The sequence below is a fragment of the Dendrobates tinctorius genome, unplaced genomic scaffold, assembly GCF_039654945.1.
Source record: "Dendrobates tinctorius isolate UK_male_01 unplaced genomic scaffold, ASM3965494v1 ptg000032l, whole genome shotgun sequence".
In the NCBI taxonomy this organism is placed as follows: Eukaryota; Metazoa; Chordata; class Amphibia; order Anura; family Dendrobatidae; genus Dendrobates; species Dendrobates tinctorius.
The window spans coordinates 10781557-10805210 of record NW_027361700.1 but is presented as its reverse complement, the minus strand read 5'-3'; the positions used below and the strand labels follow the sequence as shown (position 1 = coordinate 10805210).

The 23654-nt window shown below is 44.8% G+C and overlaps 1 protein-coding gene across 1 annotated transcript in view; it reads left to right on the top strand.

Moving 5' to 3' along the window:
- LOC141086399 (serine/threonine-protein kinase 4-like) overlaps positions 1-23654 on the top strand; it is a 73150-nt gene that overhangs the window by 4533 nt on the left and 44963 nt on the right. Inside the window, exons 2-5 of the mRNA XM_073572385.1 lie at positions 8474-8554; positions 9866-9994; positions 16834-16948; positions 18597-18761. Of these exons, the coding sequence (XP_073428486.1) occupies positions 8474-8554; positions 9866-9994; positions 16834-16948; positions 18597-18761 (490 nt within the window). The remainder of the gene's footprint in view (positions 1-8473; positions 8555-9865; positions 9995-16833; positions 16949-18596; positions 18762-23654) is intronic.

The following is a 23654-nucleotide window of genomic DNA, read 5'->3' as shown; positions in this document are numbered from 1 at the left end:
AGCATGGATCCATCCTGCCTTGTATCAACGGTTCAGGCTGGTGGTGGTGGTGTCATGGTGTGGGGAATTTTTTCTGGGCACTCTTTGGGCCCCTTGGTACCAATTGAGCATCGTTGCAACGCCACAGCCTACCTGAGTATTGTTGCTGACCATGTCCATCCCTTTATGACCACAATGTACCCAACATCTGATGGCTACTTTCAGCAGGATAATGCGCCATGTCATAAAGCTCGAATCATCTCAGATTGGTTTCTTGAACATGACAATGAGTTTACTGTACTCAAATGGCCTCCTCAGTCACCAGATCTCAATCCAATAGAGCATCTTTGGGATGTGGTGGAACGGGAGATTCGCATCAGGGATGTGCAGCCGACAAATCTGCGCCAACTGTGTGATGCCATCATGTCAATATGGTCCAAAATCTCTGAGGAATGCTTCCAGCACCTTGTTGAATCTCTGCCACGAAGAATTGAGGCAGTTCTGAAGGCAAAAGGGGGTCCAACCCCTTACTAGCATGGTGTACCTAATAAAGTGGCCAGTGAGTGTGTGTGTATATATATATATATATATATATATATATATATATATATGCATTCTATGTGTCTAAATTATTTAGTTTCTGTTAGAAACCCTGTCATAGGGCTCCATTATATGTCCATTTTACAAGGCGGCGAGAAAATCTCGCCATACAGGATTACATACGGATGATGACATGCGCAAAATACGCAACCACACCTTGCTTACAGATGACATACGGAGCACTATTTAGGGGTCATTCATCCGTATTACGCCTGTAAACTACGGACCGTATTTTACGTCGGTTAGTGTGACCCCGGCCTTAGGATTCAGCAGGTTTCAGTGCCACTGCACTCCTCCTTTGCAGCACAAGAGAGCGCACCGTTGCCACCAGCGGCTCCACGGGAGAGCGCACCTTTGCCACCAGCAGCTCCACGGGAGAGCGCACCGTTGCCACCAGCGGCTCCACGGGAGAGCGCACCTTTGCCACCAGCAGCTCTACGGGAGAGCACACCACTGTCACCAGCGGCTCCACCATGCTGTTGGTCCAAACTTTCAATTGTGAGGAGTATACCACACCCTGGCAAGCAGTGGGGGGGCGAGTAGTTTGCTCCTAAAGAGAGCTATGTTGGTATCACGCTTAGCGCGCAGACTATTCATGATGGTACGAGCAACATGTGTTGTTGTGTTGAACAAGTTCTTTGGAGAATTGGCTGTACCTCTAGTTCCACAACCATATAAGTGCAATAATGAGCCGTTAGTGTTCATGGAATGAAGATTAGAAAAGTCCGACTTGCCACCCCACACCATGATCCTGCAGGTAGGACTGGTGTGACTCCCTCATAAAGTTCTCTTCATGACATTGCCCATACGGTCTCTTGACCAGTTTCCGTCTATCAGCAACATCTCTGGAATTGGACAAAGTGAGCTGCCAGCAGCGGATCTTGATGATTTTCCCACATAGGCCGGGGTCACACTTGCGAGAAACTCATGCGACTCTCTCGCATCAATACTCGGCACTGCCGCCGGCACTCCGGAACGGAGTGTGCGGCTGCATAGAAATACATGCAGCAGCACACTCCGGTCCTGAGTGCTGGCGGCAGTGTCGGGGTATTGAGACGCAAGACTCTTGCGAGTTTCTCACAAGTGTGACCCCGGCTGTACATTCAGTGTGGCAGAACCTTGCACAGACATTCATTAATAACCTAATTGGTAACAGCCAGGGTGTGTAAGTGCGGATATTTCTGCACGTGACGCTCATACTCGATTCTTAAAAAATTTAGATTTTTTTTTCCCCACATATGTATATCATTAGCATGTCTAATGATCCCAATAGTTGCATCATTCCATGACTTTTCTTCCTGGTGTTGCAATTTCAAAGTTGAAGAGCGTATATATTGGTGATAACTGTCATGAAAATCCTGTCTGTAATGACAATGAGATGAATACTGACAAGTAATATCTGCAGAACAGGAAGTGTCAGACTATTATTAGACTTAGTGACCAAAGTAAAGCTTTGAGGACTTTTTAGAGACCTGAAATATTAGACAGCATCCCCAAAATAAAAAAAATACACTGCTCCCCCCAAAAAATAAAGGGAACACTTAACCCCTTCACTACCAAGGGTGGTTTGCACGTTATCTCCCGGGCCAATTTTTACAATTCTCACCACTATCCCTTTATGAGGTAATAACTCTTCCATGGATCCCGGTGATTCTGAAATTGTTTTCTCATGACATATTGTACTTCATGTTAGTGGTAAAATTTCATTCAAATAACTTGTGTTTATTTGTGAAAAAAACAGAAATTTGGCGAAAATTTTGAAAATTTCGCAATTTTACAACTTTGAATTTTTATGCCCTTAAATCACAGAGATATGGCACACAAAAAACTTAAGTAACATTTCCCACATGTTTACTTTACATCAGCACAATTTTGGAACCAACATTTTTTTTTGTTAGGAAGTTTTAAGGGTTAAAATTTGACCAGCGATTTCTAATTTTTGCAACATAATTTTATTTTTACGGACCACATCACATTTGAAGCCACTTTGAGGGGTCTATATGATTGAAAATATCCAAAATTGACACCATTCTAAAAACTGCACCCCTTAAGGTGCTCAAAACCACATTCAAGAAGTTTATTAACCCTTCAGGTGCTTCACAGGAATTTTTTGAATATTTAAAAAAAAAATGAACATTTAACTTTTTTTCACACAAAAAATACTATAGGTTCAATTTTTTTTATTTTACCAAAGGTAACAGGAGAAATTGGACTGCAAAATTTATTGTGCAATTTGTCCTGAGTACGCTGATTCCTGATATGTGGGAGGAACCACTGTTTCGGTGCATGGCAGAGCTCAGAAGGGAAGGAGCACCGTTTGACTTTTTCAATGCAAAATTGGCTGGAATTCAGATCGGACGCCATGTCACGTTTGGAGAGCCCCTGATGTACCTAAACAGTGGAAACCCCCTACATGTGACCCCATTTTGGAAACTAGACCCCCAAAGGAATTATCTAGATATGTGGTGAGAACTTTGAAGCCACAAGGGCTTCACAGAAGTTTATAACGTACAGCAGTACAATTAAAAGGGAAGTAGTGACGTTTTGGAATGCAGACTTTGATGGAATGGTCTGCGGGTGTCATGTTGCCTTTGGAGAGCCCCTGATATACCTAAACAGTCGAAACCCCCCACAAATGACACCATTTTGGAAACTACACCCCCTAAGGAACTTATCTAGATGTGTGGTGAGCACTTTGAACCCCCAAGTGCTTCACAGAAGTTTATAACGCCCGGGCGTGAAAATAAAAAAATCATATTTTTTTCCACAAAAATGATATTTTTGCCCCCAATTTTTTATTTTCCTAAGGGTAACAGGAGAAATTGGACCCCAAAAGTTGTTTTTCAATTTGTCCTGAGTAGGCTGATACCCCATATGTGGGGAAAAACATTGTTTGGGTGCATGGCAGAGCTTGGAAGGGAAGGAGCACCATTTGACTTTTTCAACGTAGAATTGGCTGGAATTGAGATCAGACACCATGTTGCATTTGGAGAGCACCTGATGTGCCCAAACAGTGGAAAACCCCCAATTCTACCTCCAACTCTAACCCCAACACACCCCTAACCCTAATCTCAGCCCTAAACCTAACCCTAGCCCTAACCCTAATGGGAAAATGGAAATAAATACATTTTTTAAATTTTATTATTTTTCCCTAACTAAGGGGGTGATAACGGGGGGGTTTGATTTACTATTTATGGCGGGTTTTATATTTGGCAGCTGTCACACGCTAAAAGACGCTTTTTATTGTAAAAATAGTTTTTGCGGAACAAGTTGACGTTTTTATTGATATCATTTTTGGGCATGTGACATCTTTTGATCCCTTTTAATTCCGATTTTTGGGACGCAGAATGAACGCTATTTGGCGGCTTGTTTTTTGCAGGACAAGATGATGTTTTCAGCGGTACCATGGATATTTATATGCGTCTTTTTGATCCTGCGTTGTTGCACTTTTTGTTCGGCGGTATGATAATAAATCATTATTTTTTGCTTCGTTTTTAATTTTTTAAGGGGTTTGCTAAAGGGGTTAACTAATGGGACAGATTTATAGGGCGGGTTGTTACGGATGCGGCGATACCAAATATGTGTACTTTTATTGTTTTTTTTTGTTTAATTTCCAAAAAATGAATTTATTAGGGAATATTTTTTTTTTTTAATTTATTTAGCGATTTTTTTTTTAAATTATTTTTACATTTTTTTTTTTTTAACTTTATTAGGTTGTCCCAGGGGAGACATCACTGTCCTGTGCCATCCTGGATGAGCTGCACTACCTGAGCCACTTGTGTGGGTTGTAGAGTCAGTCTCATGCTACCACGAGTGTGAAAGCACAACCAACATTCAAAAGTGACCAGAACATCAGCCAGAAAGCATTGGTACTGAGATGTGGCCTGTGGTCCCCACCTGCAGAACCACTCATTTATTGAGGGTGTCTTGATAATTGCCAATATTTTCCATCTGTTGTCTATTCCATTAGCACAACAGCATGTGAAATTGATTGTCAATCAGTGTTGCTTCCTAAGTGGACAGTTTGATTTCACGGAAGCTTGATTTACTTGGGAGTTACAGTTGTGGCCAAAAGTATTGACACCCCTGCAATTCTGTCATAATACTCAGTTTCTTCCTGAAAATGATTGCAAACACAAATTCTTTGGTATTATTATCTTCATTTAATTTGTCTTAAATGAAAAAAAACACAAAAAGAATTGTCCTAAAGCCAAATTGGATATAATTCCACACCAAACATAAAAAAGAGGGTGGACAAAAGTATTGCCACTGTTCGAAAAATCATGTGATGCTTCTCTAATTTGTGTAATTAGCAGCACCTGTAACTTACCTGTGGCACCTAACAGGTGTTGGCAATAACTAAATCACACTTGCAGCCAGTTGACATGGATTAACGATGACTCAACCTCTATCCTGTGTCCTTGTGTGTACCACATTGAGCATGGAGAAAAGAAAGAAGACCAAAGAACTGTCTGAGGACTTGAGAAACCAAATTGTGAGGAAGCATGAGCAATCTCAAGGCTACAAGTCCATCTCCAAAGACCTGAATGTTCCTGTGTCTACCGTGCGCAGTGTCATCAAGAAGTTTAAAGCCCATGGCACTGTGGCTAACCTCCCTAGATGTGGACGGAAAAGAAAAATTGACAAGAGATTTCAACGTAAGATTGTGCGGATGTTGGATAAAGAACCTCGACTAACATCCAAACAAGTTCAAGCTGCCCTGCAGTCCGAGGGTGCAACAGTGTCAACCCGTACTATCCATCGGCGTCTGAATGAAAAGGGACTGTATGGTAGGAGACCCAGGAAGACCCCACTTATTACCCCGAGACACAAAAAAGCCAGGCTGGAGTTTGCCAAAACTTACCTGAAAAAGCCTAAAACATTTTGGAAGAATGTTCTCTGGTCAGATGAGACAAAAGTAGAGCTTTTTGGGCAAAGGCATCAACATAGAGTTTACAGGAGAAAAAAAGAGGCATTCAAAGAAAAGAACACGGTCCCTAGAGTCAAACATGGCGGAGGTTCCCTGATGTTTTGGGGTTGCTTTGCTGCCTCTGGCACTGGACTACTTGACCGTGTGCATGGCATTATGAAGTCAGAAGACTACCAACAAATTTTGCAGCATAATGTAGGGCCTAGTGTGAGAAAGCTGGGTCTCCCTCAGAGGTCATGGGTCTTCCAGCAGGACAATGACCCAAAACACACTTCAAAAAGCACTAGAAAATGGTTTGAGAGAAAGCACTGGAGACTTCTAAGGTGGCCAGCAATGAGTCCAGACGTGAATCCCATAGAACACCTGTGGAGAGATCTAAAAATGGCAGTTTGGAGAAGGCACCCTTCAAATATCAGGGACCTGGAGCAGTTTGTCAAAGAAGAATGGTCTAAAATTCCAGCAGAGCATTGTAAGAAACTCATTGATGGTTACCGGAAGCGATTGGTCGCAGTTATTTTGGCTAAAGGTTGTGCAACCAAGTATTAGGCTGAGGGTGCCAATACTTTTGTCTGGCCCATTTTTGGAGTTTTGTGTGAAATGATCAATGTTTTGCTTTTTGCTTCATTCTCTTTTGTGTTTTTTCATTTAAGACAAATTAAATGAAGATAATAATACCAAAGAATTTGTGTTTGCAATCATTTTCAGGAAGAAACTGAGTATTATAAACCACATATCCAAGCCCTTTCCGCTTCCTGCCGACTTCAACTCAAAAATATTTCGCGGATCCGTACATTCCTCAACCAAGAATCTGCAAAAACCCTAGTCCATGCACTCATCATTTCCCGCCTTTACTACTGCAATCTCCTGCTCTGTGGCCTCCCCTCTAACACTCTCGCACCCCTCCAATCTATTCTTAACTCTGCTGCCTGACTAATCCACCTGTCCCCCCGCTGTTCTCCGGCCTCTCCCCTCTGTCAATCCCTGCACTGGCTCCCCATTACCCAAAGACTCCAGTTCAAAACCCTAACCATGACATACAAAGCCATCCACAACCTGAGTCCTCCGTACATCTGTGACCTAGTCTCCCGGTACTTACCTGCATGAAACCTCCGATCATCACTAGATCTCCTTCTCTACTCCCCTCTTATCTCCTCTTCCCACAATCGCATACAAGATTTCTCCCGCGCATCCCCTCTACTCTGGAACTCTCTACCACAACATATCAGACTCTCGCCTACCATCGAAACCTTCAAAAAGAACTTGAAGACCTACCTCTTCCGACAAGCCTACAACCTGCAGTAACCACCGATCCACCAAACCGCTGCATGACCAGCTCTACCCTCGCCTACTGTATCCTCACCCATCCCTTGTAGATTGTGACCCTTCGTGGACAGGGTCCTCTCTCCTCCTGTACCAGTCGTGACTTGTATTGTTTAAGATTACTGTACTTGTATGTATTATGTACACCCCTCCTCACATGTAAAGCGCCATGGAATAAATGGCGCTATAATAATAAATAATAATAATCTGACAGAATTGCAGGGGTGTCAATACTTTTGGCCACAACTGTATATTCTGTTGTTTAAGTGTTCCCTTTATTTTTTTGAGCAGTGTATGTTACTAACATAAAAGCTTGATTTAACCTATCGCTCATTTTATGATAATGCATTCCCCTTAACCCCTTCCCGACATTTGCAGTACATGTACATCATGCTGATCCCAAGCGCACAGGGGTCTGTGTGCCTTCGATTGCTGCTGTGTGTCAGCTGATTCTGACAGCTGACACTCGTTTCTCTGTGCCATACTCTGTCCATTTTAACCCCCTAAATGCTGTGATCGGCAGAGGGAAGAAAGCCACTCTGCTCTAGGATCGGAGACCCCGTGACGTCATCGTCGGGTACCGATCATTGCCATGGTGTCCAGAAGTAAAATAAAAAAAAAAAAAAGAGTGAAGAAAACTTGGAATAATATTTTTTTTGAAAAATCACACACACAAAAAAAATGTTGTTCCCATAAATAAATATTATTATGAAAAAAACAAACAATAATAGTACACATATTTGGTATCTCTGAGTCCCGAACCACTCAACCTATTAAACTGTCCCACTGGTTAATCCCTTTAGTGAACACCATAAAAACAATGCAAAAAACAAGGCTTTATCATCATACCGCCAAACAAAATGTGAACTAAACCATGATCAAAAAGACGAATATAAATAAACATGGTCTTGTCTCGTTAAAATCAAGCCACCATACAGCTCCATCAGCCGAAAAATTAAAAAGTCATAGCTCTCAGAATAAAGCGATACAAAAATAATTACGGTAATTTTTTTTTTTTATAAAATAGTTTTTACTGTGTAAAAGTGCCATAACATAAAAACATATACAGTGGGTACGGAAAGTATTCAGACCCCTTTAAACTACTCACTCTTTGTTTCATTGCAGCCATTTGGTAAACTCAAAGTTCATAATTTTTTCTCACTAATGGACACTCTGCAGCCCATGTTGACTGAAAAAAAAACAGAAATTTTTGCAAATTTCTTAAAAAAAGAAAAAAGAAAATATCACATGGTCATATTACATTAAATATCAGATGTTGCAGCATAGTCCACAGATGCCTGCGGATCACCCGCGGAGACTGACGTGTTCTACAGACGCTAGCCACCGCAAGAGAAATTTCCCCAATAGAATCTATTGGACACATGCGGATTCCCCTGCGTTCAATAAACGGCAATAGTAGCTGAGTCCAAAGTGCTGTTACTTCCTTACTTGGAGCATGTGCGCCCGGCCTAAGAGGCATGTCTGTTGTTAGATCATTGTGGACCCCTTCATTCTAGGAAATAGTGGTCGTACTATCTTCTGATCACTTTCCGTGAGAAGCGCGAGTACATGTATGACAGGACTGTTCTGTGCTGTATGTTGTGTTTGCTAATATAAATCTCTTTTTTCTGATCTTTCCTACAGGCAATTAAAAAAACTCAGTGAAGACAATCTAAATAAACAGCCGGAGGAAGTGTTCGATGTCCTGGAAAAACTTGGGGAAGGGTAAGTGATGAAGATTTTGAGGTGTTATTTTTCTGACAAATAGAAATGCGCATTATTCACCATAATATGATATCTACCTGAAAGGTAAAGCCCAACTCATCTAAACCCGAAAGTCCAGCCGTGACTAAAGTGGCGCCTGTTAGCCCATTTCATCCTTGTCATGCTTTGACTTGGAGATTCTGGATAGGGGAACTGGGGTCTTTGGTCTTACATATAATGCAGCTATAGATATGCCTACAGCCCTGAAAGACCTGCTCATCATCTGTAGCCTTTAACCCTGTAGAATTGCTTCTTTTTAGTAACGCTATTACTTTTAAGAAACTGCTGTGCTGTAAAGATGAGTAACACGTAAGGCTTTGTGCACATCTGTGTGTGAAGCTCCGCTGAAAAGATGGTACCACATTGCAAGCTTTCGAGACTACTCAGGTCTCTTCATTATTATTATTATTATTATTATTTATTTATTGTTATAGCGCCATTTATTCCATGGCGCTTTACAAGTAAGGAGGGGTATACATAAAAACAAGTACTATAATCTTAAGCAATACAAATCATAACTGGTACAGGAGGAGAGAGGACCCTGCCTGCGAGGGCTCACAATCTACAAGGGATGGGTGATAATACAGTAGGCGAGGGTAGAGCTGGTCGTGCAGCGGTTTGGTCGATCGGTGGTTACTGCAGGTTGTAGGCTTGTCGGAAGAGGTAGGTCTTCAGGCTCTTTTTGAAGGTTTCGATGGTAGGTGAGAGTCTGATATGTTGTGGTAGAGAGTTCCAGAGTAGGGGTGATGCGCGAGAGAAATCTTGTATGCGATTGTGGGAAGAGGAGATAAGAGCATTGACTAATACAACATCTGAAGAATCACATATATATGCACAACACAGCACAGAAAAAATGCAATAGATAAAACAAGTGACGTGAAGCAGAATTATCATTATGGGATAGGGAGAAACATAAATATTGGGCCAGTTCATAGATAAGGAGTCTGGATGTTTTATTGTCCTCTGATTGGGGTCTCCTAATGTGTTGTGATGCCCCCACAAGGTCTTAGGAGCAAATTCCTTCATTGATGTAAAAAGACATAAATCCATGCGACACATTCATTCCAGCACTGAGAGTGTCAAAGGTCGTCATAAATTTATACTCCCAGCCCCTATCAACTTTTAGATGTTGCTCATACATTGGGGTGTAAATGTCGGTGTATCTTTTTTTTTTATTTTAACAGTTGGATGAATCGGTGAGGTATGTCACAGATAAATGCAGAGCCACTTGAGTATCTAATGCTTTTCATGGTTTTTGTTTTTCTTCCGTAGGTCATATGGCAGTGTATTTAAAGCCAGCCATAAAGAAACCAGCCAGATTGTGGCCATTAAGCAGATTCCTGTGGAGTCTGACCTGCAGGAAATCATAAAGGAGATCTCCATAATGCAGCAGTGTGACAGGTACACTACACAGAACACTTTTAAAGAAAAGATCAAGTCTAAACTAAAGTGTAGAAAGCCTGTTGAGAAATTCAGAAATTGGATTCAAGACCCCCATACTCGTTAGGTGTCTGTCAGTCGAACGATGCTTTGGCTAACCATCACAGCCGTCTATCCCATACACAGGAGCATACGCTTGGCCATGTGCTCATGTTCTCTATGAGAAAGCAGTCGGCTGACGTGTCCGGTAATGGCATATCTCAAGGAGAGCAGACCGATCAGCAGTCCAAAATCAGACATGCCTGATAGACATCTCCAACTCCACTGGTTGGCCGGCACCACCATACACATTAGTGTGCTGGCCGAAACTGTTGAAATCTGCAGGTTCAGATAACATTGGCCTAATGTGTATGGGGGGGCGTAAGTTCTTAAATCCCCCACCACCATTGCGTCAGACAGTGGACCGGTATTCTCTTAGTAATCCGTGGTCTCAAAGGTGGAACAAACAGAACTAATAACCAAAGTAGAAAAGGACAGCAACATGGATTCCAGATTTCTATATACTCTCCAGCATATACCTGTCAACAGAATGCAGACAACCTTTACTGTGGCCTCTGCTGTGTTGGGTATGAAAAATTCTGTCAAAAATGCAATGATGATCAGGCTGTTGCTGAACTTTACCCAAGTTCTCATTAACATCATCCTCTTTTGGAGGTCTGGAACCTAGGTGGTAATTCAATTTCTGGGCATAAACCATACCAAAGTTAGCAATGTACTAAGCAGTGATCTCCTTTGACCTCAATTAAGCATGCATTACAGATTGGAAAAAGATGGAAACTGACCATCATATCTCACAGCAGCTTATCTTTCAGAGCAGCATTAGGTCAGTGTCTCCATGATCACCACAGGATCCCTGCTGTAAATGCCAGTAGGACTTCTGCTGTATCATCTGGGACAAGAGATAACTGAGATCCTGGACATTTAAGCCCTTGGATACCTTGTTCAATGCTGACATTGGCATGGCCTAATAAGATGCTGCCAGACTTATTTTAGCAAGTGTAAGTGCAGAAGTATCACAGTTACTATACGGACGATCAAACTCATAGAAGTACAATTACCCTGCAGAAACCAATGAACAACCACAAAAAAGCCATGTTATTTAGCCTGAATATTGAATTCCATAAAATCAGTGCTAGAATTGCATTTTTTTGTTCATTCTGCAACCCAGAAATTTAATTAAAAGCAATCAAAAAGTCTTAAGTGCCCCAATAGTACAATAAAAGCGTCAATCCATCCAGCAAAAAACAAGTCCTCACACGGCTCCATGAGCAGAGTAAAAAATGTATTGTTCTCAAAATATGGCTAGTCAAAAACACATTTAAAAACAAAATGATGTATTGTAAGAGTCAGTCAGGAAAAGTGAAGTGGTTGACAGCGTATATGTGTCACTGAGGAGGCTGGACTCGATGTAAAAACGTATATGTGTCACTGAGGTGGCTGGCCTCGATGTAAAAGCGTATATGTGTCACTGAGGTGGCTGGCCTCGATGTAAATCCCAGAAAGTCTGTACCAGTAACATTAGGTTATGGAGTAGTTTGTTTGAATGAATTTTGGGCCTGGGATTTAGGAGCAACCAAAAGAGCTTGGGGTGGGAAAGGTCATTCCTGTACTCCAGTCCGGGTCTTACAAGCTGAATGAAAGGAGCTTAACAGAGATGTGATTGTTGCTGAAAGCGTTTAAAAATGCTTTCGCTGCTATGGCCGGAAATGCCAAGATTGGTAAGATTGTCACATTTACTTTGTTGTATTGTGCTGAAGAAAGGACTGTTTGTTATTCATCTGTGCTGAGGAAATGTTGCTTTCACTTTGTAGCTGTAAAGTTTTTATGAAGGACAATAAACTTTTGTATTTAAGTGCCTACTAGAGAGCTGAACCTCTGCAATATATACTATGCATAAAAAAAATATCATTGGTGTCACTGTAACCAAACTGACCTGCAGAATAAAGATACCATACTATTAGTTCAGCAGGGTGAATGGCACAGCATCTAAAATTTAGAAAGGCAGTGACCGAATTGCTTTTTTTCCAACACAGTTTAAAAAAAAAAAAAGGGTAATAAATTGTTTGTAACCCAAATTGAAAAAGTACAAATCTCTCGAAAAACAAGTTCTCATTTGGCATTGAGTGATGTTTAAAGCTGCTAGGGATCTACCTTTAAAGGGTTTTTCCCGTCTTCATAGATGGATATTGATAATGGTTGTAAAAACTAGCATTTTTTGCAATTTACTTCTAAGATATGAACACTTGTTTTTTCTTTTGTTTATAGCTCGTTGCCTAGGAGACTGACCACTGCAGCTGTCTAGCTTGAAAATCCCTCACTGAAGCTGTCCAGGATTAGGAAGTTACAGCGCGCTTCTGCTATCATAGCCAGCTTCAAAACAGTGCTTACAAGCTTTGTGCAAAAACAGCTTGTAAGCACTGCACTTATTCTGCTGTCTGGCATCAGTGGTCGGCTGCCAAGGCAACGGACTGTAAACAAAAAAGAAAATCGTTAATATCTCAAGAATGGCTGAAAATTTTAATAAACAGTAAATTGCAAAATTGCTTGCATTTACAAGAACTATCCGACAATACCTAATTTATGAAGGTGGAAATAACTCTTTAAAATGAGGCCCTTGGTTTTTTACTCTTGCTTACTTTTTTCCATGAAACTTTGCCAATAAGGCTACATAAGTTGTTAGTCGCCTTAGGTAAGGACGACCAATGTCCCCTCCCGGCCCCCACCTCAATCCTTGATTTGGTGGAAAATTCCATGGAAAATTTGGCTGCTAATGTTTATACATCAAATAACATTATTGAAATTATGCAATTAATAATCCCAAATGTGAGCAGCTACATGAATTCTTTAAGTAAGAGATGTGATTTCCTTGGAGGAAATGTGTGCTTAGTTTTCCCATCATACTCTGCTTCCAGAGTTCTTTCATATTTCTGGAGAGTGCTAAGGAGTCTATGGAGAAAATGCTGTGAGGACACGAGGGAACCGGGGCTCATTTATTATGGAAAGCTTTCTAAATTATTAAGTCTTGACCTTTTTATACAGCCAAGTGATTTCCTCTTCAGTTCATTTAAATGAGTTTCCTGTGAATCCATTTTACACACAAGTCATGCGGAAGCCTCATATTTGAGGTGGATGAATTGGATTACTTTTAAGTCAGCTGACACGTGTCCTGGTTTTTCCAGGACAAACTCTGATTTTACATTTTTAATGCCCATCTCCTTAGCTAAAATATAGATGGAACCAATCCCTATGTTGGCTCTGACCATCAGCTAAATGCCGTGTACCGTTTCCAACCAGTCCAATGGTATCATTCTAAAATAGAAATCCTGTGGGTTTCATACCTGCCAGTAATTGTTCCTAAATAGTTTAATGGAAATGTTCAGAAAATGACCAATTGTTTATATCCATTTTTTGTGTTTGAAGGTATTTTAAAAAATTGTTGGCAATTTCTTTTTCAGTATTGTAATATGAACGATTAGTTAGAAATCTTGCAATTTTCACAGTAGCCATTATGGCTATTCTACACTCATACTTTCTCTTGTTTCAGGAAATACACATGTATATTAGCAGCAATATACTGACTCAGATCTTCTATCTTATATTGAAGCATCTAATGAGCATGTGCAAAGGTCATTGTGAATGGAAGGGGATCAGGGTCTGCTGTGAGTGGCGTCACGTGTGGGGTGGCACTAGTCTCTGCACGCCGGGTCTTCTAATATTATAATAGTGCGCTCTGTTGCTTACTTGTTTCTATACATCTGGTCCGGTAAGAGAGTGCACTGCAATTGTGCATATCACACAGTGACAGAGCAGGGATTAGCCCGACTCCTGCAATGAAGTTCATGATAATGATTCGTTTCAGGTAGGGGCAGGGCTTGTTTGAGTTTCCCAGGTGCATTGGTTTACTCAAACAAAGCATCACTAAAAAGGAAACTGTAAAAAAAAAAAAAAAAAAAGTTGGAAGGGTAGGGACATTTTTAATTACCGTAAATTATATTAGAAAATAGATACAATTTTTTGCCATTAAATGCATAGGGATTTAGGATGAAAATTTTATTTGTATTTTGGACCACTCATTTAACACAAAAACCTGATTTAAACAGTCGTTTTCTGAAGATGCATCCCCTTTAAATCCAAAAGTCAGGAAGCCGTAATAATTTTATATTCAGACTCGATGGTGGCTCGATTCTAACGCATCGGGTATTCTAGAATATGTATGTAGTATATTTATGAAGATTTAATGCAATAATGCACCCCCCCAGTCCTAATATGCATGGTCCTCTCACCCCCCAATCCTGATATGCATGGTCCTCTCACCCCCCAATCCTGATATGCATGGTCCTCTCACCCCCCAATCCTGATATGCATGGTCCTCTCACCCCCCCAATCCTGATATGCATGGTACCCCTCACCCCCTATCCTGGTATGCATGATCCCCTCACTCCCCTATCCTGGTATGCATGGTCCCCTCACCCCCCCAATCCTGATATGTATGGTCCCCCTCACCCTCCAATCCTGGTATGCATGGTCCCCCTCACCCTCCAATCCTGGTATGCATGGTCCCCTCACCCCCCTTTCCTGGTATGCATGGTCCCGTCACCCCCCTTTCCTGGTATGCATGGTCCCCCTCACCCCCCTTTCCTGGTGTGCATGGTCCTGTCACCCCCCCTTTCCTGGTATGCATGGTCCCGTCACCCCCCTTTGCTGGCATGTATGGTGGTCACCCTCACCTCCCTTTCCTGGTATGCATGGTACCCCTCACCCCCCCTTTCCTGGTATGCATGGTCCCCTCACCCCCCTTTCCTGGTATGCATGGTCCCCTCACCCCTCTTTGCTGGTATATATGGTCACCCTCACCCCCCTTTCCTGGTATGCATGGTCCCCCACACCCCCCTTTCCTGGTATGCATGGTCCCCCTCCCCCCCTCTGCTGGTATGTATGGTCACCCTCTCCCCCCTTTCCTGGTATGCATGGTCCCCTCACCCCCCTTTCCTGGTATGCATGGTCCCCCTCACCCCCCTTTCCTAGTATGCATCGTCCCCCTCACCCCCCTAACCTGGTATGCATGGTCCCCGTCACCCCCCTTTGCTGGTATGTATGGTCACCCTCACCCCCCCTTCCTGGTATGCGTGGTCCCCCTCAAGCCCCTTTCCTGGTATGCATGGTCCCCCTCACCCCCCTTTCCTGGTATGCATGGTCCCATCACCCCCCTTTCCTGGTATGCATGGTCCCGTCACCCCTAGGAAACTGCACACATGCAAAAAAACCCAAACATTTATACTCACCCATCTTTCCTGTGGTCCAGCGCTGTCCCGTTTTGCCGGAGGCTGGGGGAGCCGGGAGGAGTGTGGCACTGGCGCCAGAGTACGCACATGCCCATACCGCACTGTCCGGTGCCATTTTCCTGAAGACACACTGCAAATGTGTCGTCAGGAAAATGGCGCCGGATAGCGCTATGCGCATGCGCGATTCTCACGCGCACTCCTGCCCCTGCATCTTCCTGGTCCCAGTAAGGCTTAGCGCGAAGGACCGAAGATGACGTCACTCTCGCGAGCGCGTGACGTCATCAGCGTTCTTTGGCGCAAAGCATTACTGGGACCGCGATGCCGGGCGCGTGGTTAGAGTAGAGAAGTCCGGGGAGGAGCCTCTCCTCCGGACCCTGGCTACCATCTGCATTAGGCTGCGACCAATCAGCGACGTGGGAGGCTTGACAACACGACCAAGGCGGGATTTCCGTTACAGACAGACAGAATTAGACAATTATATAGTAGATACAGTGGGTACGGAAAGTATTCAGACCCCTTTCAATTTTTCACTCTTTTTTTCATTGCAGGCATTTGGTAAATTCAAAAAAGTTCATTTTTTTCTCGTTAATGTACACTCTGCACCTGACAAAAACAGAAATGTAGAAATTTTTGCAAATTTATTAAAAAAGAAATGCTGAACTATCACATGGTCATAAGTATTCATGTAAATGCTCAAATGAGCAATTGTAAGTACATAGTGCTATATAATATGATTGCAATATATTAAGAGGATAAAAACTTTCATGGAGTGCATCTTTAAGGATGGCACATCAACCCTAGAACCAAGTAATCAAAGAGTGACAGAAAACAAATAATCTAGACAGGTGTATGATGAGTGTATGTCTATATTTTTTTTTATAGCTTCAGTGGTTGTCCAGAAGATTGGAAATAGGAGTATTTCCGTGACAGGTATTTATGGCATAGCCAAAGAATAAGGAGTTAAAGGGAATCTGTCAGCTGTTTTTTGCTATGAAATCTGAAGGCAGCATGAGGTAGGGGTTAAAAACAGATTTCAATAATGCCTCGCTTTTCAAGCTCTGTCCTGTTTTTTTACTTGCAATTATTGTTTTAGCACCAGAAGCTTATTGTTGGGACACAGAGGTTGAGCCCAAGTCAGACTCTGCCCCCTTCTGTGATAAGCAGCTCACTGTCTATAGACTGTGTACAGAGCGAGCCTGGTGTAGGCGGGGTTAGCTTTCTCAGCTCTGCTACATTGCTAAATCTAAAAACTCTGTATCAGAACGTCTGCACCCAGTATGCTAAGTGATAAATTGTTGGATTCCAGGGTCTCTTTGCCTACATCATGCTGCTGTCAGATGAGGTAGCAAAAACCTGCTGACAGATTGCCTTTAATACCAGATGGTTGCAGATTTCACAATCCACCCATGGTTTCTCCATTCTCGTCACTGCCTTTGTAGAGACCCTCAATTACTGAGCGTTCCTTCTGCAATCCAGCACACTAGATTTACCTATATGTTCACCGCTCTTGTTTTTCAGCCTTCACGTAGTGAAGTATTATGGCAGCTATTTTAAGAAGAGCGACCTTTGGATTGTTATGGAGTATTGCGGAGGGGGATCTGTCTCCGACATCATCCGACTACGGAAACAAACTGTACGTGCAATTTATCATTGAATTTCGGAGTCCAAGTCCTACCAACGTTAATAAATAAATGAATGCAAGGCTTTCATAGGATTTGTTATAGGACACAACACATAAAAGCTTCTGTGCACATTGTCCTTGGTCAAGAACGATATTTACATTGGTCTCTGTTTATAGAGTCCTACAAAGAGGAAGTACTTAGATTGTAATCTGAACGTATTATTTGTCAGGTTTCACTTCATGTTTTGCCCTGAACAGGTGTCCAGTACTAGACACGGAAATATCTGGTGTGTTTAATATCACCGAAATGAGTAGAAACATTGGCCTTAAAGAGGATTTCTGAGACTCTAACATGGAGGGTCTGACTCCTGGCCAAACGTTGCAGTGCCCCAGATACACCGCTGTAAATGTGGCTGTAGTTGGTCCTGCAGCTCATTCCCATCCAAGGAAATAGAAATTGAGCTGCTGTACCAGGCACTTAGGAAATCAATGGTTCCTTCATTCAGCAGAGCAGCAGGGTGACAGGACATGAACCCCCAAGATAAATATCAGTTGCCTATCCTAAGCACAGAAAAGTAGACTGATAAAGAAGGGGGCAGTAGAATTTACAGGCTGGGAGCAAAAAGAGAGGTGGAAACTAAGAATTGAGGGAACAAGAGATATTAGAAAAAACTTTTTGACAGTTAGGTTGATCAATGAGTGGAACAGGCTGCCACGAGAAGTGGTGAGTTCTCCTTCAATGGAAGTCTTCAAACGGAGGCTGGACAGACATCTGTCTGAGATGGTTTAGTGAATCCTGCATTGAGCAGGGGGTTGGACACGATGACCCCGGAGGTCCCTTCCAACACTAACATTCTTTGAATCTATGTGTGTAGAACCAAGCGTTCAAAGGAGGCTGAATGCAGAAGGTACAATTGAAAGAGGTATACCCATCTCAGACATTTTTGGCTTATTCACTGACGGGACCTGATCTTATCTCAAGAACAGGGCCATGTCTTGGCACACCTACTATACAAATTTCAGAGCTCCAATAGAAGTGAATAAAGAGAGCTACACATGGATGGGCACTTCTTAATTCCCGCCGTCACAACAAGACAGGATCTGTTATCGAGATAGTGTGGGTTCCAGAAGTAGAGTCTGCATCCATGAGACATTTATGGCATATCCTTAGATGGGAATGCACATTATTAAATGGGTTGTCACTTTATTTCCCTATGTAAAATAATAACAGCGTATACTCCCCTCCAGTGCGAACGCCATTTCATTGTTGTAGGTGTCTGGTCTCCCGGGACTCATGTGAAATCACTGAAACGTTGTCGTCGCCAGAGTTAAGTATAGACTGTTACTTTTCTACATGGGGAAATATAGTGATTTAGAAGGGGGTTGTTTCAGTAGTAGAAAATCCCTTTAAGCCCAAATTGTGACAGGGACTGATGAGAGTGATCTGGGCACTTTACAATATCTGAGCTTTACACAAATAATAAGATGTATGAGGAATGTAATGATAATATTCTTCTAACTCCACACTTTAGTGTGTCCCATTACCATAAAACAGCTTTGTTCCTTCTCTTGAGGTTCCTCAAATGTTGTGTGGTAGATGGTGCTTTCCCTGTTATTCTATAACCTCTATGGCAAACATCATTTCCTTATCTCTTCCCAGTTAAAAGAAGATGAAATAGCAACCATTTTGCAATCAACATTAAAAGGACTTGAATATCTTCATTTCATGAGGAAAATTCACAGAGATATAAAGGCCGGGAACATATTACTTAACTCTGATGGGGTTGCCAAACTAGCAGATTTTGGGGTGGCAGGACAGCTGACTGTAAGTGTTTCCCTGTATATTTCACACAATATGTAGATTACTATCACTTTAATTTTTCCAATATTTACAGTGGGGAAAAAAAGTATTTAGTCAGCCACCAATTGTGTAAGTTCTCCCGCTTAAAAAGATGAGAGAGGCATGTAATTGACATCTTAGGTAGACCACAAGTATGAGAGTCAAAATGAGAAAACAAATCCAGAAAATCACCTTGTCTGATTTGGCAAGATTTAGTTTGCAAATTATGGTGGAAAATAAGTATTTGGTCACCTAAAACATGCAAGATTTCTGGCTCTCACAGACCTGTAACTTCTTCTTTAAAAGGCTCCTCTGTTCTACACTCATTACCTGTAGTAATGGCACCTGTTTGAACTTATCAGTATTGGGCTGTGTTCGCACACAGCGTTTTTTTTTCGCGGATTTACCAAAAAATCCACTCAACCGCTTAAAAGAATCTTCCCATTCATTTTAATGCATTTTGCACTTTTTGTGCATATTGATGCGTTTTTCACCGCAGTGTGTCATTGGGGGACACAGGACACTGGGTGTATGCTACTGCCGCCCGGAGGCTGACACTAAGTGGATGAAAAAAAGGTTAGCTCCTCCTCCGCAGTAAACACCCTCTCCTCGATTTGCAGGCGGAATCAGTTCTTGCCTAGTGTCCTAGGAGGCACACACGTCTGGTCTTTTTTCCAGACTTGTTTATTTTTTTTTTCATTTTTTCCATGAAGATGAGACAGGGGCAACGGACCCTATTGAAAGGGTCCGATTTCCCCAAACCAACAACGGGCGAGGCGAGCACGTGCGAGTGTTGCCTCCACGTATCCTTTCCCGCGATGCGTGACATGATGCCGGACTCGCCCTGACCACCCTAAGGTGGAAAACCCTAGGCTGTACAGAGGCCTACGAATATTCCGTGCGGCCCCCACTGCACCGCCAAGGCTAAACTGCGGTGCTGCAAGGCAGCGGACGGTCCCACTCCTCATTCCTTGGAGGGAAAGATGGAGCTAGGGTGCCTGCACCGTCCTTGATTTGGATGCAGCCCCCCCCCAAGCTGAGGATCAGCTGGAGCTCCAGGGGTGAGGCGCTGAAGGAGGTGGGCTGGGAGGGCTCCTGAAACCCCCAGGGTCGGCATTCCCCTGGGCGGCAGCAGCGGTCGAGCGCCAGCATGCGCCCCCTCAGCGGTAGCACTCGGCAGCGCATGACCTGACCAGGCCTCGGTTTCTTGGTGGTCCCGTGTCCGGGCGGGCGCCATGAATTTAGTCCCCGGCTTCTGCCGGTACTAGGCCGCGGGCGGAAGTCCAGCCCCCGTGACGCACATATTTCCGGCAGACCCGGAGCCTCGGGTGAGTGCCGAAAAATTGAGTCCCCAGCTTCAGCCGGCACTAGGCCTCGAGCAGAAGCTCGGCCCATAGGACATCACTGGCGGCGCCTTCTCTCCCTGCAGAACTGCCCACACACCAAGGCGCACTTTTTGGAAAAGGGTGCAGCGATTCGGCAGGCTGGACGCCTAAAGGGGATCTAGGACTGGGCACAGGACTGGGGTAAGTGCTACCCCTGAAGGAGGAAGGCCACCCTCTGTTTTTTTTGCCAGAGGCTAAGCAGTAGAACCCTGCAGGCATATCACCTAGCAGGGCCACCATGCCCAGAGCAGCTAAGACGTACACGTTTCTGTATGCTGTGTGCACCTCCTTTCGGTCCGCCTTCCCACATGAAAGAAGCCCTCCCCTGCGACCGCCCGGAATGGGCTCTGCCTCTGTCGCAGTCTCCGGCATTACAAGAGCAATCGAGTCCCTTCAATCCCCAGATAGGGGCAGGGATAGTGGCTCGCCTGTCTTGGAGGGGTCCTCCACCTTACAGGAGCCTCCGGCCTGCAGGGGCCGCTCTCACTAGGCAGACGCGGGGGAATCGAACCCACACAGCGTCTCCCGGTCCGTCCGGTGCCTCAGCATTCGTGAGCTCTGCCTCTCGCTCGCCCTCGCCAGTAGTCGATAACGAGAACTCTGATTACGACTCTGACGAGCCCCTTGACTTAGTTACTCTGGGTTACCAGGAAACAGTGAACAGCCTTATCGAGGCCGTCAACCAGACCCTAGGGATTGACAATAAATCCACCCTGGCCTCAGGGCACAGGGTGTCATTTAAGCGGGTCAAGCAGCCTTATAGAGTTATTGCCGCTCACCCAGAGTTGACGACATAGTACAGCAACACAGGGAACGACCGGACAGGCGTTTCTTAGACCAAAAAGCGCTTGACGTTTGAGGTGGGTGGAATCCCTGGCAGTAGATCCACCCGTGTCACGCTTGGTCTCTAAAGCCCCGTTGTCCATACCTAACGGTTCCTCTATTAAGGATCCCACCGACTGTCTCATAGAGAGCCTGGCGCGCTCAGTATTGGAGGCGTTGGGTTCAGCACTTTCTCCCTCGTTCGCTGCAACTTGGGAAGTTAAGGTCATGGGCTCTGGGTCTGAATCATAATACAGGGTATGGACCTGCCTGCGGAGATAGCAGATATTGCTAATCAGATTGTGTTGGCCGCAGACTACTTGATTAATGCGTCTTTGGATACGGCTAGCTGCGCAGCACTCGCTGCCGCAAATGCAATCTCTATTAAGAGGGGCTCTGTGGTTGAGGACTTGGTGTGCAGATTCAGCCTCCAAGAAGTCCCTAACTTCTTTACCTTATCAGAGCGGCTGCCTATATGGGTGCCACCGGCCATTCTAGGCTGAGCGTGGCTGCATTCGCCCATTTGGTGAAAGGTTGGACCAGCTTATCTCTGACCCCACAGGGGGCAGGAGCAGTTTTCTCCCTCAATAAAGGGTTAAACAGCTTTTTTGTCACCTGCTTCAGACACGGTTTCAGTCCTTTCGCAACCCCATGGGGGCTTCAGCAACCAACTCCGCCGTAGCAGGTTGCCCCAACCAGGACATAGATCTTCAAGTCTCATATAGAGCCATTCCATTGGGGGAATGCGATCCCAACAAGCCCAGATCAAGGGAACCTAGATCCCAAGGATCTTCGGCCTAATGGCTTGAGGCAAATGCCAGGCGACATCAGCAGGATAGGCGGTCGCCTACGCTGGTCTCGCCATGTCTAGCTCTCCTTCGCGCACGACACATGGGTAAGGGAGCTGGTATTCAAGGGGTACAAGTTAGACTTTGTCAAACAGCCCCAAGACGATTTTTTTCTCTCTCGTCCTCCCAAGGTGGAATCCCGGGCACAAGCCTTGTTCAGGGCCATCGAATTGCTCCGGAAACACAGCGTTGTCATCCCCGTACCGGAAGGCGAAAGAGGTCAGGGTTTCTATTCCGACCTGTTCACGGTCCCCAAAAGGGATAGGACTGTCAGACCCATTCTGGACCTAAAGCTTCTGAACAGATTTGTCAGAATCAGGCAGTCCCGGATGGAGTCTCTCCGCTCGGTCATAGCTGCCATAGAACAGGGAGAAGGTTTGGCTTCTGTCGACATCCAAGACGCGTACCTGTACATCAGAAAGTCCTACGCTTCACTATCAGCGGCCTATACTTTCCGTTTGCGGCTCTCCCCTTCGGGCTAGCTACCGCCCCGGAGTGTTTCCAGAGGTTAGGGCGGGTGTCATGGCCATCCTGCACTCCCGGGGCATAGTCGTCTTGCCTTATTTAGATGACCTCTTGATCAAGGGCCCCTCATATCGAGCTTGCGTTGTGAGCATCAACATCACGCTAGATAGATTGCCCGCTTAGGGTGGTTGGTCAATCTGGAGAGATCATCCCCAGTCCCAGCTCAGAGGAGTTCCCTTTAAAGGATGATCTTCGGCACCTCCTGAGGGTTGGTAATCCTCCCTCGAGACAAGGCCCTAGCTCTTCGGCAAGGAGTCCAGATACTTCGCCAGCCAGTCCCTCATACCTTTTGTCTTTGCATGAGTGTCGTAAAGAAGAGGGTGGCAGCAATGGGAGCAAGTCCATTTGCCCAACTCCATCCTCGCCCCCTGCAGCACGCCCTCTTGGCATCATGGGACAAGAACCCATTCTCACTCGGCCACTAGTGCCGGTTGTCCAGGCAGGTCAGACAGGCACTTGGATGGAGGACAGTCAGTTTCTCCTGTCTTCAGGGGAAACCCTTTCCCCCGGACTATGGGTTGGTGGTCACAACCGACGCCGGTCTCCTCGGCTGCAGAGCAGTCTTTTTCACCATCACACAACCCAGGGACGGTGGTCGCTGCAGGGGGCGCGCATCCCAATCAACTTGTTTGAAATTCAAGCAACTCGGCTGGCTCCGCAACATTTTCATCATCCTCTAGCAGATCACCCCGTCCGGCCGTGGCTAACATAAATCACCAGGGGAGCACCCGCAGCAGAGCAGCCATGTACAAAGTGAGGCACATCTCTCACTGGGCCGAGAGGAATCACTCTGTGATCTCGGTCGTCCACATTCTGAACGTAGAGAGCTGGGCGGCAGGCTTGCTCAGCCGGCAGGGTCTTGTGTCCAGGGAATGGCCACTACACCCCGAGTTTTTTCGGGCAAGTATGCCGATGTTGGGGAACGCCGGACGTGGACCTGACGGCCTCTGGGGTAGACGCCAATGTGGTCGTGTTGGTCGCCTCAGTCCCGGGACCCGCAGGCAAGCGCCGGGAATGCGTTGGTTCTGCCATGGAACCAGTATTCGCCTCCCATACACATTTCCCCCGCTGCCGCTATTCCCAAGGATCATCAGGAGGATCAAGGCAGAAGGAGGTTCCAGTGGTGCTACTGGCCCCAGATTGGCCTCGGCGGGCGTAGTACGCAAAGCTGGTGCAGCTACTCGCTGACATTCCCTGGCGACTGCCAGGGCGACCAGACCTACCTTCTCAGGTCCCGAGCTACCACCCGAACCCAGGGGCCCTGTGTTTGACGGCTTAGCCGTTGAATCTTGGATTCT